Genomic DNA, 22,997 nt, shown 5'->3' on the forward strand with positions numbered 1-22,997 from the left:
TAGGCCTTGGGATTGGTACGAGCGTTTTTCTTTACACGGCAATACTCAAGGAGATAAGGTTGCAGGAATTGTTTTTGGGTCTTGGTGATGGGCGGCGGAGACCTGTATTAGCTCAATAAGTCCAGTGTTCTCTGCCATGAACAAAATACTCACATTACGCTCACGCTTAGGTGGTTGCGAATTGTGATAACAGATGGTTTGGTTTTTGTCTATTTAACTCATTGTTCACCTCTTTATAAGGATGTCTCATGCAGACATTTGTACAAGGGTGTATTCTGTCTTGTGCATACAAGTAACTTCTCTGACCAGTGTACAGACCTGCTACCCAGCCCTGACTTGTGCACAAACACCACCAGCTACTCAGATTAGCGGTCTTGCCGCGTCGGAGGATGAATTCATCTTGCGCCTCCCATCGAATATGGTTACGCTGCATAGAGACTCCCCTGCTAAGGCAGATGAGCGCCAAGAGGCTCATAATGCAAGCAGCCACCATAGCTATGCCAAGTAATTCGTATGCATGACTGCTTTTACCAGTACTCAATATATCCCAGGAATCGCCACTTAATTAATCAACGACGGCAAGACACGTATCACTGGCAGAAGAAGCACCAAGTCAATGCGAAGTGAGTACCTTTGTAACTATCATATGCTCTGTGCCAACTAACAACCTTGTAGATCCTTGGAGCCTCTCATTCGAAGGGCTGCACATCTGATTGACATTGAAGTTAATAGTGGGTATTCCCATGCACAGTACATTGTCTATGCTCTATGCTCTACCCCCATGAACGCTGTCTCTACAGGCAGAGTCCCCAATTAGCTGAGGCGATGGGCCAAATCGACTGAATCTCAGCCTGTTTCGGAATAATCACAAACGGATCACCGTCAGGATACGCCAGCACAGTATATACAGAGTACATGGGAACACTGACCGAGAATCGCCCCAAAGGGTATCGCAGCCTCCTCGATGATGCAGTCTTAGAGATCTCATACCTCGAACAGTCTCTTCAAGAATATGAGAATGTCATACTCAATTGTGTGGGCATGGGCAAGGAGATGAAACGTTATCGTTTGGTCTGGGAGCCTATACGAACGTTGGTGGGTTGGCTGGAAGAGATGCTTTGTGAGGTGATGATCAGTCCGGAAGGATTGAGAGAGAAGTATAAAAGACATGAGCTCGCTTTCAGGATGGTGAATTAGCAGATTTAGATTGTTGTAGCTACGTCAATAGAATCCCACTGCCATTTCAACCTATTTTTGCCATACGCAAGCCTCAACTTCTCAGGACCATCAATAGCTACATGCCAAATATCCTCCAGCCAACGAACTAAACATCCAATGGGCTCTCCAGTGCAGGCCAATTTTTGCTGCCGCTCGCTGGAACCATTGGATTGTAATGCCTTGGTGACAATCTCCGCATAATTCTTTTGCATTTGATATAAGTCATCGAGGGGATCGACAAACAGAGAGAGCTGGCCTTGCCGGTGAGAGTTGCTTTTGAAATAAAGTCACAAGAGAAGTTCAACATAGTCATGCGGCGTCCTGCCTTTAAGAAAGTCTTCAAACTCTTGTACAACGGCTCTCGTGTCCGCCCCGTATTTTGGAAATGGATCTGGCGGAGAGGCAGGCTTGGGGACAGCAACAGACCTAGAATCTACCATTATTACCATGGAAAAATACAAACGAATGAGGGAACATACATAGAGTCAAGTTCATATTGATTCGTGTGACATAGTCTCTTCAGGCGAGTCACCACTTTCACTTCGGTGGAAGTAGTTGCCTCATTATTGGAGGGCCCTGGCTCAGGTGCAATTCTAATGACATAGATAAGATAATAAGTCACAAAGTCGAACATCTGCCGCTTACCCTTGGCGACGATACATGGTCCTATGCCGAAATGAAATGCTGTCTTTATTTCTGAGTGGAAGCCAACATCGTCAAAAGTACCATAAGATGATGGACAGGCATGTACTTCACATAATAGCAGTTACTCTTATCTCTGATGGCCTGCTGTTTGTCTTCAGGGGTGAGATATTTTCTCCGAGGTGCCATATGGACGTTGTGAAGAGGGTTCGCAAGGGAGCGATCAAGCTTACTCTCATGCCCGATTCATGTTTTCGTCTGATTGTCTCACCGTATCAGCTCTTTCATCCTCTCAATCATCTCCTCATGTGGTATGCACTCTTATACACTGCTAGTTAAGACATATAGGTGAACGCCTGCCACTGATTGATTTTAGGACCCACCAACGTGTATTAACCTGGCACAATTCACTGTATTGGACCTCACCTGACCTCACTCACAGTCTAGTTCTTTTTGCTCTCTTGGTTCACCTTAGGACCATAGCAAAGTCTGATAGCATCTTCTGTATGCTATGAGAGCTTTCAAGTCGCTCCTGGAACATTTATATGCCCCCTTTAATTTCTAACTATCATCGCAAGTGGAGTCTTCTATTTGGCATGCGTCCTGGTATGTTAAGGTCTTTTTCCCCTCTCACTTCAATATCTGACATCAGGTTAGTGTTTACCCTCTGATTTTTCCGTTGCATTACACTCCCTCTGACTTGTCAACTGAGCATTGGAGTTTTACAGTACTAGCCCCTGTCGATCCTCCCTATCATGTGGTTGTGAAGGTATAAAAGGTCCAATTACCCTCCTTCTCATTCACGCCTTAACACGATGCACTTATTCCTAGCTGACAAAGATGGTTGGTATTCCTTTCCCCTATGCCAACGTAGTATTCACTGACTTTCGTAGTTATTGCCAGTACCCATCTACCCAAGAACACATATGGATGCAATTCAAAGGCAACTCGATGTAAGTTCTAATTTCTGCTCGCTGTTGGCTGTTAGTGCTCGTAGCTGAGTTCACTGCCAGATTGCCCATCAAATTGACAGTGAGCGGAAGGCCTTCTTGTTGGATAACATTGACGCATGCATCGATGCTATATACACCGGAAGCATGCAGACCTGGTGGAACAATTTTTTGCCACGCTACATTGCGCAGTTCCCAGACACGGTGCTGGATGAACGATCCTCAGGCAGTTGCTTGCACCATTGGAGCATTGAGTCCCTGCAGCAGGTATGTGTATATTTTCTCTTTGTGGCATTCTTTGCTTACACCGTCGTGGCTAGCAACTGTCCCAGTGGATGGATACCCATGGATGCAGTGAGGCGAAGGTTGGGTATGCTTATGATAAGAGGGCCAACATTACTCTCAGGACCATCCATGAGGTCGCCGGTGCTTTCAGTGATGAACTCTCCGTTGGGCCAGAAACCGACAACACTGCCAAATCTGTGGAGGACGAGGTGGTCGACATGCTAGCGGTTGTTGACGCCAAGATTATGCAGCTCGGAGGTAAGCTGGTCAATAGTATGTCCATCGATGAAACCACCAACGCCACTGCATCAGGTTCCGACAATTCAGGGAGCACCGTATCCCCAGGCGAAGAGGCTTCCAACATGCTGGATGTTCTTGACGCCCAGATTGCAAAGTTGCAGGCAAGGCATGACCAGCTTGCGCAGGAGAGGGATGCTATCCACACCCATGCAATGAATCTTTGGATTGAGAGTGTCTATCAAGCGTACGGATGGTGATCTCATTCATATGTAGTGTATCATGCAGAATACGATGTTTTTCCAGTTCTTTACACACACCAAGGTACCGAGCATGAGTAAAATGAGGTTGAAAATTATTTTAATAAAAATGCTCATGTCCCAAGAAAAGTGAAAATGGGACAGGGTAGATGAAAATAGTTTCGAAAATGGTGTTTGAAGGGAGCACAACCCATTGAATAGTAAATGAAGGATGGGCATCGTGTACGAACGGCCTGAGTTGTGCACAAGTAGGACTCAGGAATCCGTGCTCTGAGATGGAAACAGAGCAGGAAGGACAGGCCTCGTGTACAAACAGTCTGAGTTGTGCACAAGCTGGACTGATGGACTAGATCCATGACCCGATGCAGTCATCTGTGATGTGGACAAGGGAACCAAAGTTAATGTAGATCTGTCACCTGACAAAGGAAGCCATGCCGAGAAGTCAAGAGTCTTATGAAAAAGAGAACCAAGTTTAATGTGAATCTGTCGCCTGATTAGAAGCTGAAAATCTTCTGAACCAGTCGAGGTGATGGAAGCATTTCGAAACAATGATCGGCATGCCAGACGATATCGTCTGATCTACCAGAGGAATAGATGTCGATAATATAGACTCACTGCTGTACCTGAGGACCAGGAGAATAATAGGGGAAACCAGATGGTTTTCAGCGAGCTGCACGACTCGAAATAGTGAAGTAGAAAATTATATGCAACCGTTGATTTTGCAAACTTTTTCCTTGCCTGGTTGCTAGGAAGGAATCGAGACTCAGCAAGAAAAAATATCTATGAACTTGAGCATAATACGGATCTCCAATTTAGATGTGAAAAGCTTGATTGAATTTAATGGCACAGTCACACCAAAAAGGAATGGGATGCAAACTGATATTGGAGGAGGGCGGCAGGTAGGGAACATTCAACAGAAGGACAGTAACTACAGCGACTATGGACTGGGTAAAAATATGTACAGAGCAAGGAAAAGGAAATATGGACACCAAGAAACTAAAAAAATTTACATGCCAATCAATTGAAAACTAGATAAAAGTGAGTAAAGACTGTCATCAAACGAGAGTGGAAGCTAATAAATACGACAAGGTATACGTCAAATGATTGACACAATACTACTGAAGATGATGGTCCAAAAAATAGCAACAAAAGATTTGAAAACCCAATTAATGGAGAATTTCCACAGTGGCGGTCGCGACAGCCTGATTGAAGGCCTCCTGGGCAGCAGCCTGACTGCTGTGATGGAAGTAACAGGCTCTACAAACCCCTGTAACCAAAGGGCTAATGTTTTGCCTGAATAACAATGCATGAGACCTTCGAACAGACATTGCAGGAAGGAAATAAGCTTACCATCCCTGAAACACCCCTACAGCGAGGCCTTTAGAAACAGCATACCATGGGCCCTCAGAAGCTCTAACCGTAGAGGGGCCAGGAATGGAGGATCCCTGAATGGTGGGAGCAACGGTGGTGGGGTCAGTGGTGGTGGTGGGACTGGAGGCAGGTGCAGGAGCGACAGTAGCCTGGGCCATGGGTGCAGATACCGGAGAGGTCGACGGCAACCCAGTCAAGGGTGAGTCGCGGCGGACTGGTGCTGAACCATGACGAGCCGGTTGAACGACGGCGGTGGTGATGGGAATGGCATTGACAGGGACTACGTTTGGAAAGGCACAGTTAAAGCAATAGAACGAGTGCAGGGGAACTTCTACCGTGCTGGCAGCTTTTTTGTCATTGACGGGAGAATCAGGGTTGTGGGTAGTTGGTGTAGCTGACAGAATAAGAGGTCAGGGCAATAAATTAGAACCCAAAGAAAAAAATCTATACCTTCGGGTGGCGTAATGCCAAGTGCAGCTAACACAGAAGCAAGCTGTTCCAGGGTGAATTGAGTCATTGAAAAAATTTCGAGTGAGCGGTGAGGCAATGAGTTTGATAGGTTTGATGATCGTGAAGGAAAAAACGCGCTGTCCTTTATACTAGAGCAGATATTGTCCTTGTACACAATTCAGGGATCTGACAATGCATAAGTACACACCTTAGGACACCACTCTGTCCACAAATCCCACCCATTTCTTCCCCCCACCGCAGGTCAGTCAATTTTGATATCTTGTGCGTGTTATCAGTCGAGGCTATTTTTAGACTCATATCAGTCAAAAGTAGGCTGCCACGTGCTCTGTTGTCATATGTCTTGCTAATCCAGGGCAACAGATGTCCAAAAAAAGGTTGAAGAACTCTAAAGCCACCGTTTCTTCCACTTCGTCTGTGACTTCGACCATCCCTGCCACCAGCTCCAGTCAGCTAGTACCTCTCCGCAAGCAAAGAGGATGGACGAATGATGACCAGTACGACATGCTATCCAATAGGATCCCTAGGTTTGAACTGTGTGCCACGAATGGGACGTTGGCGGCGTTCAAGGCTGAGTTAGTAGGAGAGTGGCAGGATTGGTGGCCGGAGAGGAAGGGGAAATTCTTCTTGGATCGTAAAGGGAGGGTGCGAAAGGTTTCTGGTCATCTCATCGGCATCACGGACTCGCCAAAGGATGAGTCTTTTCCGAAAATGGTTGGTGATATCTTGACCCTGGGCCCAGACCATTGTCTTGACAGTTGCGATTTTGCGGATCCCAAGGATGAGGAGGATGATGGAAATGGGGAGGAGTCACTGTGGGAGCCGGACCCGGAGGTAGAGGAGGTTCACATCGCCTTGGGTGTGGCTCTTGAGGAACGTCGAACGGTGCGTCTTTACTTCTTTTATGTGGAAGACTTTAGCTGATATTTTCGTTAGAAACTCTTTAACTGGTATGGTAACAACAAGCCCGGTCATCATATCAGGAAGCTAGGAGGCCTCTCGACTTTTGCACTCTCTACCACTCGTGTTCCACAACCGATTCACAAGTACTCCAACATGTACTACACCGAGCGCATCCTCCCTCGTGTTATCACTGAGGCTGAGTCTCATGGTGTTCCCTGCAACGAGCTCCTTCTTGTGAAGGAAATGACGGCGCATGCTTGGGCTAACGAGTCGGAGGAGATTAAGAAGTTGGTTATGAATGCCATCGAGAAGGACAAGGAGTTGATTGCGGCGATGAAGGACAGCACGTTAGACATTAATGTTTCAGATGCTGACAAGATAATGTCCATTTTTTCTATGTTTCTGTAAACGCTGGTACCAACTGTATGTCTCTACAGAATCATCGAAAGTCTTCAGTATGAGCTCGCATCTATCTTTGAGCATATCAACAAGTTTATTGGTTGGGGATTCGTTGTGATAGCTGGAGGTTACGACCCATGGAGTGGCAGAGTTCGAACCACAGGGTAAGTGTTATAATATTTTTTGGCCGCTTCGTTCTGATTTTGAGCTTCGTCTAGACACAACTTTTGCTGTAAGGGCACTAATGGTAAGGACTTCATCAAATCATTCAATGAAAATGCTGCAGCTGGATACACCCCTGGCACAATTCTGGGTGACCGCCACAGCTTTTCCGAGTACTACAGCGTACCGTTCATGCATCACATGAAAAAATTAAATCGTACGTTTCTTATTATCTATTCTTCCTCTTGTCATTCATAAGGTCTTGAAGGAGAAACTGTGGCTTCTGGCAAGACCACCAAAGAAACCCAGGTCATTGTCCAGGCCCCTCTCAGCTTTGACCCTGTAGCCCTGTTCGAGGAACCACTTTCGTCCGTGCTACCAGAGCAGCTGTCTCTTCTCTCCGAAGCTGAGCAACCACTTCCAGATCAGAGCTCCGCCCCCTTGCCAGTTCCTAAGCAGCCGGTTCCAGCATCGCCTCCAGATCAGAACTGTGCCCCTTTGCTGGTTCAGATCAATAATGATCTCTCCCAGTTACCACCATGTCAAGAATCAGCTTCTCTGTCGGCTAATGCCCCACTATTTTCCAAGGAACAGTCTCTCCCGCTGCCTCCAGTTCAAAACTCGAGCCCTCCCCCTTCAGGACTGCTTTCCCAGCCTTTCCCACAGATTCCAACATTGTCGATGTCCATCAGTATACCAACTGCTTCATTTGCACGTCAGGACATCGCTGATAGTCTTCTATTGTCAGATTGTCCTCTTGATGATGTATTTGGCACACTGGACCAATCTTCAACTCAGCCTAACTTATTATTATCTAGAATGTATCCCTTCTCCAACAATTTGCCTTCTTCGTCAGATAGTCTCTCCTCCTCCCAGATGTTTGACTTCTCGGAGCCATTTGACGACTTGGCTTTTGATGGGCTGGATTGGTCGGCCATGGATTGGACCACACTGTTTGGTAGCGAATTAGATGCTAGCGGAGTCATCTCCTCAAATCCAGCATCCCTGCCCATGCTGCCTTCACCCTCTATTGACAGAGTTATCCCCACTTTGAACGCTGTGCCCTTGCCCATGCTGCCTTCACCCTCGATAGATGAAGTTATCCCCACTTTGAACGCTGTGCCCCCACCCTCAAGCTTTAGCGTCAACGTATCCAGTTCGATGGATGATCTCGTAACTATGGCAACAGTCTCAGGAACAGCAGATTTGTCCAACATATCCTTCTCTTCTGTTCCCAAGCATGTAGTGACGAAAACGGTGGTTCCGTCGAAGATGACTTCTACTACCTCCTCCATTTCCATGTCGACATCAATCCCAGACCCACTGCCAGATGTTTCCAACCTATCACGTCCATCCAGACAACACAAGCGCCCAGGCCCCAAGGAGGTGATGACTCTCTCTGTGACAGAGAAAGTGCATGGTCCACCCAGGTGGATTGCCGAGGCAAGGCTGCAGATGGAAGATGAATCTCTTGGCCCAGCGTGGGCGGATCTTCTTGATAAGTGGAGGCAGCTTGAGTGCGACATCTGGAGCTCAGATGTCGATCCTGTGGTATGGTTTCATTACGTTGGTCTATCATACATCAAGCTGACATAAAGTCTTTTTTTCTAGGGAAAGCTAATGGTATTGAGGCGACGCCCGCATCCCCTTACTCTGTGGCTCGACGGTGCACGCTATTTTGATCTTCCACCAGTTGTCAAAGACTACTCTCAATTCGCGTCTGAGATGATCGATTGGTGGAACCAACTTAATCCTAGCTGGCGACGCTCGTTGACTGGCGGTCTACCAAGACCCGACTATACTAGCAAATCATTGCTGGCACTGCGAAAGGGAGGTCAGCACGGACTGGTGACCATTATCCTTGGCTTATATTGGTGGGCACATGGTCGTCAAAGCTTAGAGGATACTTGACTGGGCATGGTCCATGACGTCACGAAGACTATTGACATCATTCTTCATCCAGAACGCAAACAGGGACAGAAGCATCCAAGTGACGATGTCCAAGAGGGAAATGCAAAGCATGCAAAGGTTTGAACACTTTGGGCATTGTTTCTTGTGTGTGAATTGATGTTTACTCCTATCTTCTTGTTATGCATTATCTGTATTGCTTTCTGCCGGTCTTTTGACTGTATATTGTTGTGTTGCATTCTCATGTATGATATGTTTATTTCCTGTAGATCATTCATTTGCACTATATATTGTTATTTTATTTACTATTGTATATTCCCAGCTTTTATTTTACATGATAGATTACTGGTAGATGGATGCACCTTTCACCGAAAAAAATGTATACCCCTGTACATATATATACTCAATGACAGTTTCTGTAATGCATGTCATATGCCATGTCACAGTCACAGGATCCCCTCTCTCTCAGTTCCTATGCAGTCATCCTTTACACATGCTTCGGCTCTTTTGACTGTTTTTTCGCATTCTTGATTCTTGGTGGTCACTGTGAAAAGAGCGGAAGAAAAAAAATGGAATGTTATGGATGCTGTCTCCAAGTGAGTGTCCTGAGCATGCCACGTCACATTCGTATAACTCTTGTCCTCAGTGCAAGTTCCATCTGGACATTCTTATTTCATTCATGCCTGTATGCTTGTGCTAGTGGTATAAAGTTGAGCAAGTTGAAGACCATTCCTGACTATACAATTGTTGTCATCAGTTCATTCATACCTGCATGCTTGCGCATGCCAGAACCTGCTAGAATCCTGACCCCCAGTGTTGCTCACTGATTATCCGTGCATCGTTGCTCCCTGGATCTGAGACCATATAGGCTGCTTGTGATAATGCACTACAGACTGACCACGTCTGTGCAAAAAAACCATCTCTTATATGACATACTTGAATGGGTGAGTCCTTTTTTTCCCATTGCGATGATGACTCAAATGTTTATAAGAACATGCCATACGCTCCTGACATTCAACACATTCTACCCATACTACAAGACTCATCCACTGCCTATGCATCCTCGCGGACAGCACGAGTGTATGCACTGCACGGCGAAACATTACCATCATCGCCTCTCTCTAATGGCCTATAACTTGTTGTTCATAACAACACAAAAGATATGTATCCCTTTGTTACACAGCTAAGCAACTTCCTGACACTGACTCACTCCAGGCGATTTACATGAATTGACGGATTTTTGTTCAGATTTTCCCGAGGTGCTGAGGTGCCGGCCAACTCCGGCATCTTGGCACACGCCAGAATACCGGTTGACACAAATTTTTTTCTTCGTCTCCCGACTCAACCCTGATATGGTAGTCAGCACTAGTGTTTCGATGACTCGGCTTAAAGCCGCGCGCCACGCCAGTCAAGCCGAACTAAGTCATGCCGATGTTGCCGAATGACTTCGGCAAAGTCACACCACAGTACCGGCTCGGCGCGGCTTAGCGTGACTTGAAGTTGCCCGAGCTTTGACTTGAGTAAAAAATACCGAAATGCTATTTTAGGTCGACTTTGATTTTTTCCTGCAATTTCTCCGAAAATTCTGAAATATTACGTTACCTAAAATCTACTGATGAGCTTCCATTTAAAGGAAATGCATGAAGTCATAGCTTGACCGGCTGGAGCGGCGTGACGGCAACTTAGCTTCAAAGCCATCAAAAATTATGACTTGGTGAAGCCGTTGAAGCCAAAGCCAAATAGAGTCACGCCGAGCCGCGCCAAGTCACGTTATTGAAACACTAGTTGGCACCCATGGTCGGTGTGGGTGCTGCCACATTCCTTTTTCGGGTTTAGCGCCCATCGTCATGCTAGATGCTCGGTGCCTATGGCCATGACACGTTGCAAAACCACCGTTTCGCTTCAAAAAAATCCAAAAAAATCTCGAAAAATCAGCAAAAAATTCGTACGTTGTCTGAGATTACATGATTTATGAACCTGAGGGACTTAGACATTTTTGGACATAGATTCCCCATGCGAATGAACCTCGACGTCCTCCTGCTAGTCTTCGACCTCAGTGTCCTAATCTCCTTCCGATTGCAATTCCAAGAACATCGCAAGTCCTCACTGTTGTCTGAAAACTTGGTATGGGGACCTAGAGTCCCATTCGCAGGTAAGATCTGCAAGAAATTAGTAGAAATTCAACGGAGCACAAACTGTTACGCACTCCTCTCCCCTCTAAAACGATTGATGATCCGTCTCATCATCGCAATGACACTTCTATATCCCCTGTCAGTCTGTGTTCGTCCTCGCCAGGGCCCGACGACTTACTGCCAGCGCTGCTTGATTTTGGACTTGAGAGACATTTTTGTGAGCTTGCTGTTGAACTCCAGTAAGCAAACACATCAAGAAACAGAAAAAGATAACTTACTTGATAGGATGTCTTGAAGATATGCATGTGTGAGGCTGTCTGGTGACTGAGGTGGTGGAAGAGGGTGCTTGCATGACACGTGTGATTTTCTTGATGTTACTTCATTTGTCCTTATTTAGTATAGGTATCTACATGCTATATGCACTGTATTCTACTCGCTACATGTCAGAATGGCCTCTAAAAATCCTCGTCAAACACGGAAAAAATTCAGTCAGATATAAGTAAGTCTGTAGAAGTGGCTACTATGGAAATTTCCAGCTGACAGACCTGAAACAAGGTAGCGGGTGTTGCCGCTTGCCGGCCTTACTTATTCAGTAGGCATATGCATACTCGCTCTCTCTTGTGCACAGCTCAGCATCAACGTATGTGTACCTCTCAGCTCATGATAGCACTATCCAGTCCTGTGCACAGATCAGGAATGGTGCGTGTACCTATGCCTACCTCATTCTCTCTTGTGCACCAGTAAGGAGGGGACAGTATGTACAGGCACCTGCTATGTGCAGTGAAGAATTATTCTGTCAAGAGTTGAACCTACAATCTCCTTGTTTACAATGTTTTGTTGACTGTAATTGGTGATCATTCTCCCTCATTTGCCTGATAATTCCTGACACCCATCAGATGTAATTCAACACAGCAGCCAATGTTGATTGAAGCTTTTGAAGTGGTAAAAATGACGCAAAGCAAGGCTTGAAGCATGGCAAATTGAAATAAAATGGAGTTTATGGAACAACAAAAAGTAGACATGGAAGACGGAGCATACCAATGACATACGCCAAAAGCGGAGATGCAAGAATAGGTGTGCCTGACAAATGCCATCATCATTGTTCAACTTCCTGTCTCTAGTACCGATCACCTAATCTCGATAGACGATGACAGATAATCTCGATATGAAATCCAAACTAGGCAGGGGTCGGGGAGGCTTGATTTTGTCATCGAGCGCAGCGTCAAAGGGACTTAGCTCATCGAAGGTGACAATGAGCTCGACTGCTCCCAGGATCATGCACCAGGTAGTCACAAGAGGCATCACAGGTTGATTACACCACCACAAGAACATGCACGGCACCATTTACTGACCTGTACACACAAATAGCTCCCCTGTAGTTACAGGGATTTGTGTACAACTCATTCCCCTGTAACTACAGGGATTTGTGTACAAGACGGACAGGAAAGGTTGAGGATGGAGATGATGAAGTCAGCGGTGCTGGCATCATCAGATTCGTTGTCACCAGATTCGTCAGTGCAGCTGCTTGGCCTGTCAATGACTATGACTTCACATTGTGAACTATTGGTGTACTCGAGCCCTTCGTTCTCAGGCTTTGCCAACAACGCAAACCTAACAATCTGAGCACTGCCATCGATTGCTTGGTATGAAGTGTAGTTGGCGTAGGAGACTGATACTAATGGCACATTGGGGAAACATTGAAGTATTGAAGGAGGTGATCATTCTGCTATCCTTCCTGTATCAATATCGAACAGTATAGTTCCTTTGGAGCAGACCCTGAGAATGGGTCTGCTGGATTGATCAAAGGCGAGAGGCCATGATATGAAATGGCAGAGTCGGCGATATTCGGGTACGTCCTTGGATTGAATATACCGAGGGCCTCGAAATATAGACAAACTCAAACTGCACCCGTGATTCATGCTCCAAGGTATAAGGGACAGCAGGCATTCCTTATCGAAAAGGTCATGAACACCACTGCTCCTCCCCCGACCTCTGCAAATGAAGTTTGTGGAAGGTGACAAGGATATCGTGGTGTTCAAGTTGTATGCCATCTTTTCAAAACCCTTGTATTGACGTTTCATCCTCAGGAAATTGTTGGTATGCTTCCAAAACATAAAGGCATGATAGACATATGTGCGAAGGCTTTGGTCTGTAACTTCAGCCTAGATGGAAACAACGATGAGGCCATGTATACTAATAGTGTAGAGCATGAACAGCTTACATTGACCAAGGAAATCACCTTGAGCAGTGCCTTGTAGATGGGATCCACAGAATAATTGTCAGTTGAGCATGCATGGAAGATTCCGAGCCAGGACAAGAAACAATGCTCAAACAAGAGATGGTAAGTGTTGATCCCAAGCTCAAGCAAGGCATCAATATGCCATCCTAGAACATTCACAGCATAGTCTCCAATGTGGGATGGTATGGCATTGTATAGAACCGGCACTTTCTCCCTTGGGTTGTTGACATTGACAGAGGAAGAAGCAGGTTGAACCGGATCTTCTTTGATGGCATGAGCACTGGATGGTGTCCATCTTTCTAAGAATGTCATCAAGGACAACATACATCGCCGAGTAAGCTCTTTTTCATGCTCCTTGACATCTATAAACCATACATCTCTGTTGAGATAAGTGGTAATTCTCCAGCCACTCACCCGGATATAGCAGGGAACCCTTGCAAACAGGCGAGGGTTGTCTTCATTCGATTACCTATTTATCTACTCGCCGTGTACACTAATAGAAGCAACAGGATGTAATAAACGAGTTCTTGCCTGACTAACCCTGACAACCGATGATCCCAATGTCATTGAAACTCCAACAATCTCCACATCTGTCATGATCCCGGAGAAAATCATCGAATGATTTGTGTATAAGTTCAAGGGTCCTCTGAGAGTGGCATGTCAAATTGACGTGTACAGATCTCTCCTGCACTACACTTCCTAGTTTGTCAACGATGAGCTGTGCTGGAGGGTCTCCTTCTTGCAGAACAAGCCCAGCAAGTATAGGTGCTGTCATGTTGCCTTTGCGAATGATCAGAGCACCTAATACTGCACGAATGCATCATCGGACATCTTCCTTTGTTCCAGATATTTCTGACATGACGGTATCCAGTGCCGTTCAATATAATGCTGTCAGAGCCTCAATTGCATCTGCTGGAATCATAGTTTTCAGTAATGCCTCGAGCCTCTGAAGGCTGGGAAAATCACACAAGAATGAACAGACTCTGACCACCCATATGAACAGCTCGCTCGCCCGCTCAGCCAACCAAGTGACAACATCTGGCTCATTGTGCATGCCCCAGATACATTTATCTTTGATGCTGTCAAACTTCTGCTGGATAAAGTGCTGTATGTCATGTTTCATCTCTTCTGAAGAGGTATCTAAAGGATAGCAGTGGAGATGCTGGCGGTTCTTGAAAACATGAGAAATCTTTTCCTTGGGTCGACTAGAGACAATGAGCCACATGAATGATAGTTCAGGCCCAAATCCGTCCGCCAGCACTGCCAGCAGCTCTTCTGACACATCACTTTCATCAAGGCTATCAATCATGACAACCAAAGGACCTTCATCTTGTAAATCCTGAATCGCCTCCAATGGCTCCTGCAGGAGGAGTCGAAACTGGGTGCATGATTTGGATGCCAGCATTTTAACTGCCGCACAAGATGCAGTCAAAGCTTTAGCAATGATAGTGCCTATGCGGTGATCAAACATGCCTAAAGAGTAGGCAATGGAGGTGATGAGTTCTGACGAGTCCCGGTATTCAGTCCTGTCATAACGAATGAATGCAGCAAGGCGACTGCGACTGCTCATATCAAAGCTGAGAAGCTGATAGAGGGTGCTGCAGAGTGAGCTTTTTCCCATCCCCACCAGACCACTGCACCAAAGGACGCCGTCGTTGCATTCTGCGATCCATGAAATCAAGGTGTTGGTTGTTTCCACATGTGTACCAGCCATGCACATCGATTTAGGACCCAGCTCTTGCTTTGGCTTCAGTGCTTGAAGCGACATTTGCACACCTAATCAGATCGGGTTAGAATACATTTATGAGAAAATTGAAGAGACATACCATATATATCAACAAAGACTCTGATGCCTAATGACACGACAAGCGTGTCCTTTACTACACCCAAAGTCAACTGTTCCTGCAAAGATGTGAACCCTTTACTGAATTCTCCTGCTTTCCATGACACGTTCAAGGAAAAGAAGCGTTCTAAAATTGGTATTACATATAATCCTTTTGGAAATGAAACATGGATGCACCAAGCCGGTTTTTGTCCATATATCTCTTGATGAACATCCCGCACTCGTTTGTGATCTTGAACAATGATATATAGATCGGCCTCAACCGCTCTTGTTGCCACAGCATGTGTTGGAATCCTCGGTGTTGTGCAGGGTAGACTCCTGGCTGGTAAGGCCAGTTGATATGAACTTGTTATTCCTAGGCTCCTACAGAGCCTGTATTTATACTACTTCGCAATGTAATCTAGAATGTACTACAACTTTCTACTAGTCTCGTGCTTACTCAGCAACTCTCGGCATGATGCCGGATTGCCCCTTCTAGAACTTTCCGGCAAAATCCCAACAGCATGCGGTCGTCGCTCGCCTCCTTGTAAGTTGTGATCATAGCATCGTACAGTTCAAGCACAGTTTGATCTTGTTCTGTCTGTTGTTTCAAGATCTATCCGAAAAGGCGTGGTTAGCTAGTCTTCCTGCTCCCAACAAGGCTGGTACTTACATTGAGGCAAGAAAAATGATGCCACATGCAATTGAGGCAGCAGGATGTAGCTGACAAAACTCAATTAGAATCTAGAATTTGATCGCGGAAGGAACCTGCTCACATCTTTGAATGCCTCAGTCACGCTCCTCACAGTATCCATACATCGATCAATTTGGAAATCCGTTCAGAGGGCTCTATAGGCTTTGTAGTTTCCTCGACGACTCTTCCTGCAGTTGCGCAATGATCTTCCACCGACGTCGCAGAGGTTGCCATGAGCTGGGACCCCGACAAGTCTGAGGTTTGCTGACTTCCGGGAATACCACTCTGGGTTGCGGCCGACATGTCAGTGTCTTGGTCCTCACCTGCCGATTGTGCGATCAAAGAATGTTCAGCAGTGGGTCCTTTCCGGAAGATCTTCAAAGCAACATTGGGACAGGAGGAATTGCTACTAATGGACACGACAATAACTGGAAGAAAACGTTTAGACACTGACAGTGCAGATTACGGATACTCACTGTCAGTTTCACCAATTAAAATATCCCAGATCGATGCACCACAAAGGCCAAGGCATTGAGACTCTCCCTTGCCCCGACGGCAGTATACATCTACCTGAAATCGCTCTGGTTCATTAATATGGCTCCTGAATATGCAATGAGCTACGATTCAAGTCATCTGTCGGCGCCCTTACAGATCAAGATCAATCGTCCATTTGGGCGTCGGAGTTGTTCCACACTCTTTCTTCTTCACCTTGTACGTATTTGTCTTTTTGTAGTCTTCTCCCGCAAAAATCTTGAGATAATACGTCCGTTTATCCCATTCCGAGGGTAGATTGAGTAGTTCGATAGCTAGGTCATAAAGACGCTTAGTGAAAAGACAGTGACTGTGAGAATAGAAGCGACTGTATCTTTGATCCGGCGAAAGCGATATCTACCATCATTCATGAGCGAAAACAAATCTAAGAGTCATTGAAGGGGGCTTACCGTTTGTCCATCTCAATGCTCACACACTCAACGATGGAAGTACAGTGGAGGAGAAGACGCTGCATATATGTACCACACATTGGACGCGCGTCTTACAGCATTCCAACCGCTTCGATCCAAAAAAGATGCTGTACTATATGCTGTGGCCACCGCTGTGTTACTGCCGAGAAAGAGAAAACCACATGACATGCCATAGCCATGAATCGATGCTCCGTAGAAGTAGTTTCGCAAAAGAAAAGAAAAGAATTCTCACCCCGAACTCTACAGACCCCATTTATCCCAGGTGGTCTGCTGGTGGGAACAGTGCCTTTGCGTTTTCCTCGGAAGCATTAAACACCGCAGCTCGAAGGTAAAGCACCAGAAGGCAACCCGAGTTTATAAACTGGAAAATGGTTAGCGCCCGATTGAGTATGAACTAGGATACATACATACCCATTCGAAGAGGCCACGAGCCAGGTCAAGTTAACGGGTTTCATGTATACAGTGAGGAAGCGACTTGGAGTGGGAGCATTGTTCATTCGGTGCAGACGCCAATCAACGAGTGCAAGCTATCGGTTAATAAATCGGGACTGGAGATCGTTACCACCGGCAGAATGAGAATGCTTCGCAACATCAGCATGCCTGGTCCGCCCATGACCGCCCGCTATTATTGGTTTTGTGAGTGACTTGAGCAAGCTGCGGATGCCGTGTGATCTAGCTTAATCATCCGAATAACCCACTAAAAGGACTCGATATTGAGTTACCGGCACAAGATCAGATGGATACCAATCAAGGGATTCGGGTTCGTGGTGTAAATGGAGATCACCAATCACAAGAAACGAGTCCCCCGCCCCGCCGTTTGATCACTGGGCGGACAAGGCGTTGCGAAGAAGAAACTAGCTGCTATACCACTGTGCGCTAGTTGGTCATCACTGTAGAAAAAAATCTCAATATTCGTCTCGTGTATTTTAAGGACAGAGTAAATGCCACATACCTCATTCGAGAAGAGAGGTGTTGTCGTCATGTTGAGGACAGCACTAAAATGGTATCTGTCTTGATTAGTTAGCAGGTATTAGGCGTCAAACGTGGTTGTAGTGAACTTCATTCACCTTTACCATATGGCTTTCCGGGAAAAATATCGTAGCTGCAGGATTTGCTCCTTCATCTTAGCCCAGATGTACATCTAGGAAGTAAGTCTCAAGGAGAAGGTTGCACGTAATCAGAGCGAAGAGAGAGGAGTCCAATTCCTCGGCAACGAGGGTCAATATATGAACCACTCCGCGTGCATCTTGTCAAGGCCATTGATAAGGAGTAGAAGAGAGAAAGTTGGGAAGCGAGAAATGCCTGACCGACAAATAAAATGAAGAAACGCAGATTCGGGGAAGCTGTACGAAGCGCAAGGCGTGACACTGAAGCATTGGTTCGTCCCAATGGCTCCGTAACGAAAATTATCCTTCCTGTGTCGATCGTTGCATGCAGCCACTAGTCTGCCAAAGGAGAGCGGAATCCAAAAATATCGAAAAGATCATAAACTTCAGAGAAACCTCGATCAGCCCGTCCAAACGGTCTGCGAGCACCGGCGAGCTTGTGGAATTGCCAAGGTTTTCAATAACGTGTAGACAGACGCATTGCCAGGAACACCAGGCATCAACGACCGCTGACCAGGTCCGATGGTACGGCGAGATGGGGGTCTTTGCCTCTGCAGGGACCGAAAAGGAGACTGCAAGCACATTTAAACTATGACATCGTTATCAGAATAATGGTGTTCCAACAATAATATCTCGAGTATTGTACGTACGCTATCAGATCGAATAAAAGAACACCAAGGCTCGCACTCGCTTGAACAATATTTGAACGTGGATCTTTGACGGTATCACAAGGTTTGCATGCGATGTAACAATACAGCAGAGGTTGACCGGTGAGCGCTAGCTGCCATAATAATATGAGACTGAGGAAACGGAATGCCAGAGAAAGCAAAAGCAAGGGTTCAAGGTCACGCCAACAGGGAAGCTCGGGTTATCTGGCCCGCACACCTCTCCAGTGAACCACCGACTTCTTTCTTTAAGCGTGCTTGATGAGCTCAAGGGATAAGTGCGTCGTCCAGATTGAAGAAACGACAAGCAGGATTTCTCGATGAAGCAGTGGGTGCTCCCCCCCTACCATGTACGTCTGTTGTCTTGCATGCTCGCCGGACGGGTGAGAGGAAGTAAAAGTCTGTATCGAAGGCTCCATATAAATTATATTTCAGAAACGGCAAGGAGGTGTATATCGACGAGGTCCGTATTCAAACGGGAGGGTCCCAAGAGGTCGAGGTGGCAAGAGTTGTTCCCACGGTTGGCATTTGGGGCTTCAGATCTCAGACTTCGGACCGTACACCGGTACGAGCGTACAACCATCATCACGACTCTGTATGCTTTCTACTGCTCGGCCGTCCCAACGCTCCCATTATCTCGCGATGTCAGTACTTGCGGCTCGATGCTCCCAATATTTCGCGACATTGTTACTTGCGGCTTATACGTATGCGCTCATTCTCTGGGGTTGCTCCGGATGACATTCCAAATAAACCAATTTTACACCGTGTGTTGAGTTCCACATCCTTTGATCCTCGTTTGATTGATGCGCGTGGATACAGACTGATGATTTCCTGAGAGAGAAGATGGATAATTCGCTGATAGCGTGATCCCATCTTAGCACTACCAACCCACAACGCTTCCACATCAGCTTTCCCCGAGTTTGCCGCCTGGCACACACACACAACTCGCTCGCTTGTCTGTCCCGTCTAAGAGACAATCGCATCGAATGGCTTCTCGTATAGGATGTCTGGGAGATGACTAATACTTGACCAGCAATTGTACATACATCGCTATATCCCTCCCTCCCAGGAAACCACGACCTTTCCCCCGACCTCGTAGATCTACGATCTCCTCAAACCTGCTATCTACTCATGCATCTGCATATGGTTTTCGAAGGGCGGGAGGGAGGGCCAGGAGAAACAGGAGGAATCAGGGCTGAGCAAAATCCCACAGTCGGACCTACCAGCTGTGACGGATGGCCGCGGTGCGAAAGAACAGGCGCCTACTTCTTCTTAGGTGACCTGTATAGGCATCATTTGGGATGAAAGGCGCAACGTTTATCGGACTCACTTTTTGACTCGATTGAGCGATGACCAGCACCAGAGTGCCGCCAGTGGAACCACCATAAAGTCCCGTCAGCTTTAGGCACCACAGACCACCGTTATTACTTATCGCCACGCTCCATCACCCTCGTATACTATACGAAGCCCGACATCCATGCGCGTCCAAGTCTTCTGGACATGCGATGTCATATCGTTCTCTCTCTCCGTCCCTGTGTCCGATTGGCCGTGCAGGGCTATCAGGTGGAATCGACGACATCCCTGGACAGGTTCGAACCTATATCACCAATAACAGTTCTATCCGCGATCTCTGTGAAGATATCGCTCCCTCTTCACTATACCAGCCAACCCTGACCTTTTAAGCAAGCACCATTACGGACTACCTTTTCGACGGCTATTCCTATCTTTCTTTCGACTCACCATCACTCTTCCGTATAGACTCGACTATGCATCCTGCGCCTAGAGCACCATGTTCCTGAGTTTGCTCAGATATCCGTTTACATAAACGACAACGCCTTAATGCCAGCGAAGCTTCATCCTGTCAACTCTCTATTGGCATATCGGCAACGCGTGGCATTCACATCGTAAGCTGGGTTCGAGTCCCAGCAAGAGGGATCGCAGGACACGCCTTCCCTAAGAAGGGAGGGCGTGTGTTGCACATTATTTTTTATTCTAAGGTGAGTTCTTTCTTCAGTTCTACTTTCTGGATCGACGTCCCATTTTCAGGTCTAGTTATTCCTTGTATGCCTTCAGCATCAACATGACAAGTACTCGATATCACCAACTCTCACCCCAGACCTTGGGGAAGAATTAGCTCGGGTTCCATACGTTTATCTTTCTCGAGAGGTATTGCCATGTATTCCTGAATGAGTAGCTTTCATCTTTTCATCTCGCATTCAGCCAACTCACTTCACCCCTTTTTTCATTCGTTCAGTAATCGTCGTACTCTTTTCTCTCCTATCCGATCCTGGATACTCTTCTTCGGAATCGCAAGCCTTTATGGTGACAGCCTCACTCTCCAGCTTGCTCCCTCTTCTTTGGGGTTGGCTGTGATACAATCTGTTGTAGGACACCCATTCACTCTCTGATGGCTTATCGGAGAAGCGGTCTCCTCGCTTCTCATTGCTGGGTTCGATTCCCCGCGGGAGGATCGCAACATACGTCCTCCCCAGTGTGGGATGGCGTCTGTTGTGAAGCTTTTTGCTCAGTGCTGAACGAATCTTCTTCTTTCCTGTTCTTTGGGAACACGGACTAGCTCCGTAATTTCAGACGACTCTCATACTTAGTGGCCCATTCTGAACCTCGCAGCTCATCAGCCTCATACTATCGATGTTTTCTATGCAACGCAAATTGCTTCGATCTAGAGCCTTTCGAATATTTCCCCGTCTCCTGGCGATCTGTGGCATTTTCCTCAAATGAAGGTGACTGAAGCGTCTTCGATTCAAGATACACGCTACGAACTCTCGAAGTAGCATACACTCTGCAGCCGCGGATCAATTTACATAAACGAAGCACCACGGCGATATGGAGCCAGCAACACTAGAATGTTCAGCTCTCTGTTGGCGTATCGGCGTAGCGCGCGCTGCGAAGGCTGGGTTCGACTCCCAGCCAGAGAGATCGGAGCCTGCGCCCTCCTAAGAACGGGAGGGTGTGCATTGTGAGATTTTTGCTTCGATGCCTGGATTGATAGCACTTCTTCGGATTTTAGCACTGAGCAGAGCAGGGTTTTCATATTTCTTTCCTTTCCGTTCCCTTCATTTTATCTGCCGATGTCTGCGTTCCAGATTCTCAATTATTCACTCTGGACTTCTATTGTTCCATGCGTTATGCAAACAATAAGTACTTTAAACGCGTGTCAGTCTTTCTCCTTCGAGTCTCTAGACAGTATCGCACTGGAAGCCCCGGTTTATCCAGTCTGCGAGTTGCCTCTCCCTCACGAGCCACCGACTTCATTCCGGTGATAAGTACTCTGCGGTCGGGCCACGCATTTAAATCAAGCATGTGCCCTGTGTGTCGGTCCCAAGCGGGCAACGAACATTCGCAGGATGTTCAACTTGTCCAAGGAGGATGATGTCCGCAAGTGCGTTATCCACCAGGAGGTGAAGAGCGGGAAGAAGGAGAACACGAAGGCTTACACCAAGACTCCGAATATCTAGCATCTTGCTACTTCCATCTGTCTCCAGTACCGTCGTCACCTCCACTCCGTTAGGCGTAGAAAATTAGAGCACCAGAAAGAGCAGAAGTCCGGGTATGGGTAAGTATTCTGTTTCTACTTGAACTTTTCGTTGATTAATTAGTTTCTCGGTGCTCTTATTGCTAAGCGCGTCTCTGAAAAGAAGGCCAAGGTCGCTGCGATTAAAGCACCACACAAGTTCGTTTTTCACCTTGTCTCGTTTATTCTCATGTGCTTACATGGCACGCAGGGTGACTACTGCTTAAATTCCAGTGACTACCTTGACAATATCACCAGAGCTTGGCACCGCGATCCTGGGTGTATGCTTTGCTATTATCTGTATAACCCACATCATTGATTATTGCAGTCGTTGTCGTCACGTTTGAACTGTTTTATTTATTTTTTCGTCCTGAGAATAGGACCGAGCCCTTGGCTTCAGCGTGTACTCGATGCTCAATGTTTATCAACGTTCCATCGAACTGGTGAATCTCGTGCATACTGTTTGTTTCGTAATAAAATCCGAACGGGTTGGTATTTAATGGCAAATGGTTTTGGAATTATGGGGTAAAGAATACAGTAATACAATACAGACGCACTCAAAACGTCCCATGTTCTGAATGACTGCACACGGCACTGGTCCTCGGCCGAAAATGGTGAGATAATGCGAAGTTTCCATACGGGCAGCTGCAATCGCATACGTAGATATGACAAAGTAATTAAGAGAACGAAGATGAAGGATAACAGGAGGAAGAGCACGAAGAAGAGAACCTAACAACGGGTCAATGAAAAATACCGTGCAGAAAGACCAACGACGTGGCACTCACAATGGACATGAGATGGCTCCGAATTCATGCAGGTTGCAGAAGTTTCTGAGTCATGGTGTCAACGTGCATAATTGTGTCGTCGTCACCATCCTGGTCTATGCAAAGGGCTGTAGCTCGAGAATCGATCTCTACGTGAAGAGCCTTATGTTGGGTCCACGTATACAACATCTGGACTCCGAGACTCGACGAGCATCGATAAGGTCAAGATGAGCTGATCTGACAGTGCAAAGAGCATGCTAGATTGGTGAACCTATGAT

General features: G+C 46.5%; 8 protein-coding genes across 8 annotated transcripts; 3 read left to right on the forward strand and 5 right to left on the reverse strand.

Moving 5' to 3' along the window:
* Positions 1–794: 794 nt before the first annotated feature.
* On the reverse strand, positions 795–1,880 carry EV420DRAFT_1486907 (uncharacterized protein; the record flags this gene model as incomplete). Its single annotated transcript, XM_060470458.1, has 5 exons — positions 795–851; positions 991–1,081; positions 1,249–1,491; positions 1,698–1,811; positions 1,864–1,880. The coding sequence occupies 5 exons, from the start codon at positions 1,878–1,880 to the stop codon at positions 795–797; spliced, it is 522 nt and encodes a 173-aa protein (XP_060322685.1).
* Positions 1,881–2,675: 795 nt separating this feature from the next.
* EV420DRAFT_1651722 (uncharacterized protein) lies at positions 2,676–3,592 on the forward strand (the record flags this gene model as incomplete). The annotated part of the gene is made up of 4 exons (XM_060478579.1): positions 2,676–2,703; positions 2,764–2,813; positions 2,874–3,077; positions 3,131–3,592. 4 exons carry the CDS (start codon positions 2,676–2,678, stop codon positions 3,590–3,592), a joined length of 744 nt encoding a protein of 247 aa, XP_060322686.1.
* Positions 3,593–4,758: 1,166 nt separating this feature from the next.
* EV420DRAFT_1651723 (uncharacterized protein) lies at positions 4,759–5,480 on the reverse strand (the record flags this gene model as incomplete). The annotated part of the gene is made up of 3 exons (XM_060478580.1): positions 4,759–4,885; positions 4,943–5,357; positions 5,414–5,480. 3 exons carry the CDS (start codon positions 5,478–5,480, stop codon positions 4,759–4,761), a joined length of 609 nt encoding a protein of 202 aa, XP_060322687.1.
* A 314-nt stretch (positions 5,481–5,794) lies between these two features.
* Positions 5,795–9,155, forward strand: EV420DRAFT_1486910 (uncharacterized protein; the record flags this gene model as incomplete). The annotated part of the gene is made up of 8 exons (XM_060470459.1): positions 5,795–6,316; positions 6,368–6,717; positions 6,772–6,897; positions 6,952–7,112; positions 7,155–8,446; positions 8,507–8,729; positions 8,859–8,923; positions 9,126–9,155. 8 exons carry the CDS (start codon positions 5,795–5,797, stop codon positions 9,153–9,155), a joined length of 2,769 nt encoding a protein of 922 aa, XP_060322688.1.
* Positions 9,156–10,816: 1,661 nt separating this feature from the next.
* EV420DRAFT_1486911 (uncharacterized protein) lies at positions 10,817–11,904 on the forward strand (the record flags this gene model as incomplete). Its single annotated transcript, XM_060470460.1, has 6 exons — positions 10,817–10,955; positions 11,079–11,174; positions 11,338–11,434; positions 11,564–11,634; positions 11,677–11,689; positions 11,832–11,904. The coding sequence occupies 6 exons, from the start codon at positions 10,817–10,819 to the stop codon at positions 11,902–11,904; spliced, it is 489 nt and encodes a 162-aa protein (XP_060322689.1).
* A 1,953-nt stretch (positions 11,905–13,857) lies between these two features.
* EV420DRAFT_1769872 (uncharacterized protein) lies at positions 13,858–15,076 on the reverse strand. The gene is made up of 2 exons (XM_060481051.1): positions 15,001–15,076; positions 13,858–14,950 (listed from the first exon to the last, which is right to left on the reverse strand). The coding sequence occupies exon 2, from the start codon at positions 14,940–14,942 to the stop codon at positions 14,052–14,054; it is 891 nt and encodes a 296-aa protein (XP_060322690.1). The 5' UTR covers positions 14,943–14,950; positions 15,001–15,076; the 3' UTR covers positions 13,858–14,051.
* A 722-nt stretch (positions 15,077–15,798) lies between these two features.
* Positions 15,799–16,642, reverse strand: EV420DRAFT_1486913 (uncharacterized protein; the record flags this gene model as incomplete). The annotated part of the gene is made up of 4 exons (XM_060470461.1): positions 15,799–16,118; positions 16,167–16,291; positions 16,340–16,531; positions 16,632–16,642. 4 exons carry the CDS (start codon positions 16,640–16,642, stop codon positions 15,799–15,801), a joined length of 648 nt encoding a protein of 215 aa, XP_060322691.1.
* A 5,679-nt stretch (positions 16,643–22,321) lies between these two features.
* On the reverse strand, positions 22,322–22,965 carry EV420DRAFT_156031 (uncharacterized protein). Its single transcript, XM_060473811.1, has 2 exons — positions 22,741–22,965; positions 22,322–22,684 (listed from the first exon to the last, which is right to left on the reverse strand). Exons 1-2 carry the CDS (start codon positions 22,747–22,749, stop codon positions 22,370–22,372), a joined length of 324 nt encoding a protein of 107 aa, XP_060322692.1. The 5' UTR covers positions 22,750–22,965; the 3' UTR covers positions 22,322–22,369.
* Between the last annotated feature and the right edge of the window lie 32 nt (positions 22,966–22,997).

Source organism: Desarmillaria tabescens, assembly GCF_030435595.1.
Source record: "Desarmillaria tabescens strain CCBAS 213 chromosome Unknown EV420scaffold_104, whole genome shotgun sequence".
NCBI lineage: Eukaryota > Fungi > Basidiomycota > Agaricomycetes > Agaricales > Physalacriaceae > Desarmillaria > Desarmillaria tabescens.